Genomic DNA, 8001 nt, shown 5'->3' with positions numbered 1-8001 from the left:
CGTAGGAACAGCATTTCTAGTTTATCATTATCATCAGTGGTGTAAAGTAGCTATAGGCTACATTTACTCAAGGACTAAAGTGCATAATGAGTAGCCTACTTTCTACTTTTGGTACTTTAAGAACATTTAGATACCAATACTTTTACTCAAGTCAATTTTGAATTCCAGACTTTTAACAGAGTATTGACATTTTATACATTTATTTACTAAGTAATAGTAAATAAGTAATAAGTAATAAATGTGAGACTAGTAAACAGTACAGTTGCACGTTACTCCTCTGTGTCCTGTGTCCATCATTATACAAGTACCTTTTCCACCACTGACTATTATTATTATTAAGGTTATTATTATTATTATTGGTGTGGTTGCTGTTGTTGTTGTTATATCCATTTGTACTGTACCTTCAGTGTTGCTATCTTTGCTTCCCACGCGTTACTATTTTGGTCCCAGTGTGTTGCCGTCCGTGTTGTGTTTGTTTTGTTGTGGAGAGCTGAAGATGGCGGATGAACTGGACAGAGTACGAATCTCTGCGGCGGAACTCCGTGCTGAAGCGTCGAATCTATTCAACCCTGGTGACTGTCACAAAGGTGAGATTAAAGTGGTCGACGGGGGAGATAAAACCTCGGAACGTCAGCTAGTTTTGAGTCGAACAACCAGTGAGTTAATGAACAGAAAGTAAGCTACTAAATTGAAGTTAGTCTCTGTGCCAAAGCTAGTTAGCCACAGCTAGCTGTGTTGCTAACTGAACTGACTGTCATTCTCTGCTTTCTGGTGGCGCGCCGTTTGTTTTCAGCACACAACAACAACAACCCGCACTTTATATGCGATATTACAGTGGTGGAAAAAGTACTCAAATGTTTTACTTTAGTACAAGTATCAATACTGCAATTTGTAGCTCTGTTACAAGTAAAAGTCCGGAATTTTAAATTTACTTGGATAAAAAGCATAAAAGTATTGGTTTAAAAATGTTAAAGTACCAGAGAAATTTAGAAAGTAGTACTCATTATGCAGTATGTCCCATTTCAAGTATTTAAATGTGTAATACATCTTTTGAAAATATAGCAGATCTACAAGCTACAAGTGAGCGTGTAGGTTGAAGTGGTACTACTGGTTAATGTATATTTTGTAATAATCAATCTACAAATTAACTAAAGTTTTCAAGTAATTGTAGTGGAGTAAAAGTATAACCATAACCTCTGAGATTTGGTGGATTAGAAATAAAATGACTGAAAATTTGAAATACTCCAGTAAAGTAAAAGTACCTCAAAATTGAGGACGAATCACTCAACTACCATTGTCTTTTAGCTGGAGAACCCACGATTGCGTGGCTGCAGTGCGTGTGTTTTGTTGTCTGTCTGTATGTAATTGTCATTATAAAAAGCGTTGTGGGCACTTCATGGTCACCAAGGGAGGTTAAGCCCCAAGCTTTTAAAATCCTGTTAATGTTAATTTATATGAATTGTGAGCAGTTAAGTGTCTTGCTTGGGGGTCCCCAAATTATTTTGGGGGGTCCCCAGAAGATTAGCTTAATGTGCAACATTCTTTTCTCACTCACTTGACAGTAAACAAACCAACATAATGGTATAAGTGTATACAGGGTACCTGCACATTTCTAAAGTTACAGTTTTAATCTAATGACCTTTAATACCTTTTTAATACCAAATTGGCAAATATTAGGTTAGAAAAGGGAACATAGCCGATCTGTGAGGCGTTGTGAGCTTGTAGTTCGGCTATTTTCACAATATTTATCTGTGGAACGGAGTCAAACGTAAATGTAATGACTACAAGCTACAAGTGCTTGTCATGGTGAGGAGTCCCCACTCTACAGTTCAAATATTATTATTTTGAGGGCTCACGGCCGGTAAAGTTTGGGAACCTTTGAACCTTTGCGACTTGATTCCCAGATGGCCTTGTACTCAGGGTGGTTAATATCTGGTTTTATATCACAGTTTAATTGTTGTTGTACTCAGGTAACATGTGATTACACCGCCGATCTCATTGCATCTTTCACAAGTGATCATTTTGCAATTAGCCATTTTCTTACCGATCATTCTAGATTACTTTTTCAATGAATTGAATATTTGAGAAGCTTGTTTATATACATATAAATAAAGTATATAGTACTGTATATATGTATGTATATATATATATGTATATATGTATGTATGTGTATATATATATATATATATATATATATATATATACACACACACACACACACACACACACACACACACACACAGTACTATATTTATAATATCAACAGAACACACACACACACACACACACACACACACACACACACAGTACTATATTTATAATATCAACAGATCAATTAACCACTTATGCACTATTTTGTACTTTGTTTATACGATACCTCATGTTGTAAGCTTGCAGATCGGCTATTTATTATTATTTTTTAAAAGCTTTTTGCCTATAATGGCATGCACAAAATAAGTAAGTGAGCCTTGCTGAGCCATGAGGCCCAAATGGCAGGACTCAGGAGCCTATCTCCCCCTGGATGTTAGTATGTTGCCAGGACTTACCCCCAATCCAACCCTTGATGCTGAGTGCCAAGCAGGGAGGCACTGGGTATGACCCAGCCGGGGATTGGAAAGGCGACCTCCAAGTCTCAGGGCGGACACTCTTAACCACAAGGCCACTGAGGTGGTGCATGCACAATATAGGGATAGATAATTCATAGATTATTTCATTAAATTATTGATTATTGCTCACTATTTGTGTATAATCGACTAGTTCAATTGCCTGGTTCACCTCTAATCATTTCTGTGTCTGCTTCTCCACAGCAGAGGAGCGAGACGACCGTCGCCAACGGCAGCAGCAAAGACGCGAGGTGAAGCGACCCGGTCTGCAGCTGTACCATCCAATGGCCGCACACGGACACCGCAACCATGACAGCGAGGAGGGAGAGAACGCCAAACCGGGTCACCACGGGGACCCCGTTCCCCCGACCGCTGACCTAGACCAGCAGGTCAGACCATCACAGGGCAAGAACAAGACAGTCTCTGAGAAAGCATCGGAGAGACGCAGATGTACAGATGGAGGAGGCGGCGGCACAGAAAGAGAAGACAAAGGCAGACCGAGAGGCGACGGGAGTAACTGTCACAACAGCATAGTCAGCGTCCCGACTGGCAACAGCCACAAGCCACAAGCCAAAGCAGAGGGGTGCCAAGGTCAGGACTGCAGTGAAAACGACAACCAGGAGCTAGCCGGGCCGCACAAAGCGGCGGCCCGCAAAGCCCGTAAACCAGACAGAGAGTTCTATCAACCTGGGAGTAGACGGAGTGGTCAGGGGAAGGAGTCTGTCGCCTCCAGAGAGGAGGAAAAGCCTCCGCCCAGGAGGGAAGAGTCTACGACAGAGCCAGAATGCCAGAGAGAGGCGGAGGCAAAGGAGGGAAATAAAACTCCAGCCACGCCGAGGGAAGGACAGAAGGACAGAGGGGATGAAGGGAGGGCGGAGAAAGCAAAGGGGGCCAGAGCTGGTGAGGGGAGTCGCAGGCAGCGGAGGAGAGACTCTGACAAGACTCCTGCTGCGGTGGAGAACCTGTCCAGCGAAATGGAACAGCTCCACGTGACAGAAGAGGAGGCAAAGACAGGAGTCGGAGGTCAAGAGGTAGAAGAGGCAGGCGGTAGGAGGCGCAAAGCCACCGGCGATGGACGGAGAAGCCAAGGAGGCGGAGGAGAGGGAGAGAAAGATGAAGGAGGAGAAAAGACTGAGAGGAAGAGGGAAAGGGGAAACCGCAGGAGAAGGGGAGGAGGAGGAGGAGGGGAGAAGGAAAAGGAAGGAAATCAGGAGTCGAGGAGAGGAAAAGCAGCAGAAGGAGGAGGAGGGGGAGGCGGGAAGAAGTGTGACAAGGGTGGTGCTGAGATGGAGAGAAACAGGAGAACATCAGAGGCAGACAGAGCCAAGGAGCCGAACAAAGCGGGAGAGGCGCAGCAAGGCAAGGGCAGAGACAAGCCGCGAGAGAGACAGAGAGGGGACAGCAGCAGCAACAACAACAACCACCAGCCCCGAGACGTGGACAGGAACAGGGAGACGGTGGCGGAGAGAAGTGAGAGGAACAAAACCAACGCCAACGTTCCCACCCACTCAACGAAGCGCTACTCCAAATCGGACATCCGGCGCTCGCGGAACCGCACCTACAGCAGCAGTTCGGCCAGCAGCGTGACCAGCCTGGATGGTCCCGGGGCGGGGAAGGGGATCAGCAGCAACAAGGGGCCCCAGCCGCGGGTTCTGGGGCCCGGGCGCAAGGAGAAAGCGGAGGGGAGGAACGACGGAGGTGTCCGAAAAGGAGGGGGCCAACCACCACGCAGCTGGAGGACAAACGGAGAGTCGTCCACGGAGTCGCCTGAAGGCAGCGAGCTGAGCGACGTGGCGGAGGACAGGAGGTGCAGGAGGAGGGACGAGGAAGAGGAGGACAGGGCGATGGAGCGACGGCAGGAGGAGAAGGGCCGACCGAGGGGGAACAGAGGGGGAGGGCGTGGTATCCTGCGGGTGTCTCTGGAAAAGCTACCAAGCGCATCATCTCCCGGTACCGCCACTGCCAGCCCACACCGCCGGCCTGGCCCGGGCCCCCGCAGTAGAGGCAGGGGCATTCTGGTGCTCCCTGCCCACACGGACCTCTCCAACTCGCCGGAGCCCGGGCCCAGGCTGCTGTTCGGGGGACTGAGGGGAGGAGGAGGAGGAGGAGGAGGGGCGGCGGCAGGCAGAGGAGGAAGAGGTGGGAGAGGCGGGGGAGTGAGGCGCCTCTGGGACCCCAACAACCCCGACCAGAAACCAGCACTGACCCGCAGCCAGCCCTCCCAGCACGGGTCGCTCCAGCAGAAGCCCATGTACCTGCAGACCTCGGGGGGCGGCTACGGGCAGCTCCACTTCCTGGACACGGACGACGAGGTGGCGGGCAGCCCCCCCATCCACCCGGGAGAGCACTTCCCCACCCAGCAGCAGCAGCAGGCCGCCGCCATGGCCTACTACAAGTTCCAAAACTCTGACAACCCTTATTGCTACCCTGTGCCTGCCGGCAACCCCAACGCTTCTACCAGCCCACGCTATCCATACCCGTACCACATGGGTCCCTACCAAATGGGCCCGTCCAACGGTATATACCCTGCTACTGGCGTGGGCCAGCAGTACAGCGGGGGTTATCGCGGGGCTGGATACCCGCAGACTGGAGTGGACGGGGTTTTGACCCCCGAAGAGGCGGAGCGGCAAGCCAGAGGCGAGCTGGGGAGGCTTCTCAGGGCCGCAGACACACAGGAGCTCCAGCTTAGTAACCTGCTGTCCCGGGACAGACTGAGTGCCGATGGACTGGACCGCATGGCCCAGCTGAGGTGAGGAATTATGGGAAACGGAGGGAAAGGTTGTTGAAAAGGTTGTTTAAACATATACTCCATAATAGAGTGGCAAGGTCCTGACTCCTGATGTCACTTGTTCATCCCATGGTTTCTGGAAGTAATTTCTCTATGGACATTGTGTCATCTTAACCCATTTAGGCCTAGAATTATTGAATGCTTTAACCAGTGAAAAAAGCAGATCTACAAGCTCACAGTGAGCTTGTAGATCTGCTATTTTTGAAAAAGTCGTGAAAATGTGTGCAAATCTTTGAATATATGTATTTTCAAAGCAAACGTTTGTAACTCAAATTTTGCTTCTGGGGGGGGTCCCTGGAACTAGATATTTTGAGATGGGGGTCCGTGTTCAAATACATATCATTTTGGGGGTCCTTCACATGAAAAATTATGAGAACCACTGACATAGTAGTCTCTCGAGAACAGACTAACTGAGCTCCAGTGAAGTAAAAAGGACCTTTTCTTTGACGATGGCTGGCCAGATTGCTGACATAGAAACATTGGGTTTTTCCAAAAATCTTAGAAGGATTCAAAAGACACTTATAGAATCGGGTCAAAATTCAAATTTTCATGATTTGTATATCTGCTATTTTTGTTATATTTAAAGCATAAAATATTGCGTCATATTGTGTTCAGGCCTAAATGGGTTAAAATCTCAAGAATCGTGGTCCAAAATGAAACAAATGTGATATTTTCAGGGAGGTAGCTCTGTATCGTTACGATAGTCAGTCACTCATTTGATACAGTTTCTGGTGAAACAAGTTTTTTTGGTGCTCTATTGGAAGCTCAGGAATGTTGTTGACAGTATTCCTCCTTAGGAATATCCCTAACCATATAGCGCTCGGGTGGTGCAGTGGTAAAGTCCCTGCCCACCACCACGGAAGGTTGTGGGTTCGAATCCCCTGTGGTGCAACTGGCTATATCGGGCGTCTGCGAACACAATTGGTCCGTGTTCGGGGGATGGAAGCCGGACGGGGAGGGTGATACTGGTCATTGCATGTATTCATACGGGCTGGGGCGGCCCCTGTCAGCAGGGAGTGTTGAGCGGGAGGAGTAGGACGAAGGCTCTACGTCCTCCTGGTGGGGGCTCCTCACTGGCAGGTGAGTCAGTAGGATACAACAGCAGTGACAACACAGACATGTGTGAGGAATCAATTGGTATAACGACGATTGAGGCAAAAAGGGCAAAAAAAACAACCTCTGGGACTCAAATTTAAAAAAAAAAGAAAAAAGAAAGAAATGGTGCTATATAGCACTTATAGAAAATGGAATATCCCTAACCGGTCCTTTTAATTTGTTATTACAAGTAGCACATTAAACTACTTGCAAGTATTTTCCTGTGTGTACTGTGGCGTAATACTGTATGCCACTTTGTACTTGAACTTCAAAGTCAAAACAGTTAGACTTTAATACATTGGTTGCAATGCCACTAAACCAGTTATGCTCACGTCTTTGTGTTTCAGGGCGGAGCTGTTGACTCTATACGAGCAGGTGATCCTGACCGACATCGAGTTCTCCGACTCCCAAAATCTGGACCAGGCCCTCTGGAAGAACGTCTTCTATCAGGTCATCGAGCGCTTCCGCCAGCTGCTCAAAGACCCGGCCGCTGACAACACCCCTCGTATCAGGAACATGCTGCTCACACTGCTGGATGAGGTGAGGCAGGGCAGGGCTGCTTTGTTGTTGATGGCAGCTTAATATACAGCAGGGGTCTTCAACAGGGGGTCCGGGACCCCTAGGGCAGGTTTCCCCAATTAGTTTTCCCCAAGGGCCGAATTATGTCTAGGGTACCAAGCCGAGGGCCACAACATTGCAGGGGGCGACGGTGGTGTTCCCGCTACTCCAGCGACAGTTTTCGTCGTTGTCGGGTGAAAATCTTGTATGTCCAAAACCGTTCGTTTTGAATTTATCATTTTAAAAATGATTTAAAAACTAGTGAAAACAGCCGATTTACAAGCACCGCGAGGCGTTGTGTGCTTGTAGATCTGCTGTTTTCACTACTTTTGTGCGACGGCCTTGTATGATTTGAGAAAGAACGTACAAATTTGGAGATATGAGATGTCCACCCGACAACGACGATATACTGGTGTTGTTGCTGCTCTTATACCACCATTATTATTGGGGTTGGTGTGGGCCAGACAGTAGCCCCCCGCGGTCCGCAAATGGCCCGCGGCCCGCCTATTGGGGAACCCTGCCCTAGGGGGTCCCCAGAGAGTTACTACAGGGGGGCATCCAAATCTTTGTGTGATAGAAACCTTTTTCTCCTTTTTTTTATATTAACCACTTGAACCTCAGTGTCCATATTCTGAGAACTTAAGCTAAGAATAGCAGATCTACAAGCTCATTGTGAGCTGGTAGATCGCCTATTTTCGGCAAAGAGGTTTGGTGTAGAGGGGGGAAAAAAGAGCACACTAAGTACAGAGTGAAAGGTCAAATGTATTAAGTATGGACGGTTCAAGTGGTTAAATATCTGAAAACACAAATTGACATGAATCCAAAATACACTCATGATTGTGCTGTGAAAAGGTTTTGGGGGTCCCTGCTTCATCTCTCAACTAAGGGGTCCTTGGCTTGAAAACGTTGAAGACCCCTGATATACAGCACCTGTTCCCAAACACTGGGTCGAGACCC

The 8001-nt window shown here is 47.7% G+C and overlaps 2 protein-coding genes across 4 annotated transcripts in view; both read left to right on the top strand.

The window, feature by feature from the left end:
* Window positions 1-496: 496 nt before the first annotated feature.
* Window positions 497-3796, top strand: LOC308304581 (telomerase-binding protein EST1A-like; the record flags this gene model as incomplete). Its single annotated transcript, XM_080749209.1, has 2 exons — window positions 497-587; window positions 2808-3796. Coding segments are annotated over 2 exons (1080 nt in total), but the record flags the coding sequence as incomplete, so codon positions are not given.
* An 81-nt stretch (window positions 3797-3877) lies between these two features.
* The window catches only part of smg6 (SMG6 nonsense mediated mRNA decay factor), a 33757-nt gene continuing 29633 nt past the window's right edge, over window positions 3878-8001 (top strand). For all 3 annotated transcript variants that reach the window (XM_080749790.1, XM_080749789.1, XM_080749788.1), the window contains exons 1-2: window positions 3878-5352; window positions 6834-7026. In XM_080749790.1, the coding sequence (XP_080605916.1) occupies window positions 3890-5352; window positions 6834-7026 (1656 nt within the window). In that variant the 5' untranslated portion in view covers window positions 3878-3889. The remainder of the gene's footprint in view (window positions 5353-6833; window positions 7027-8001) is intronic.

The sequence above is a fragment of the Nannobrachium achirus genome, assembly GCF_963921795.1.
Source record: "Nannobrachium achirus genome assembly, chromosome: 19".
Classification (NCBI taxonomy): Eukaryota; Metazoa; Chordata; class Actinopteri; order Myctophiformes; family Myctophidae; genus Nannobrachium; species Nannobrachium achirus.
Note: the sequence above shows the minus strand (reverse complement) of the source record. Positions and strands in the feature narration are given on the sequence as shown.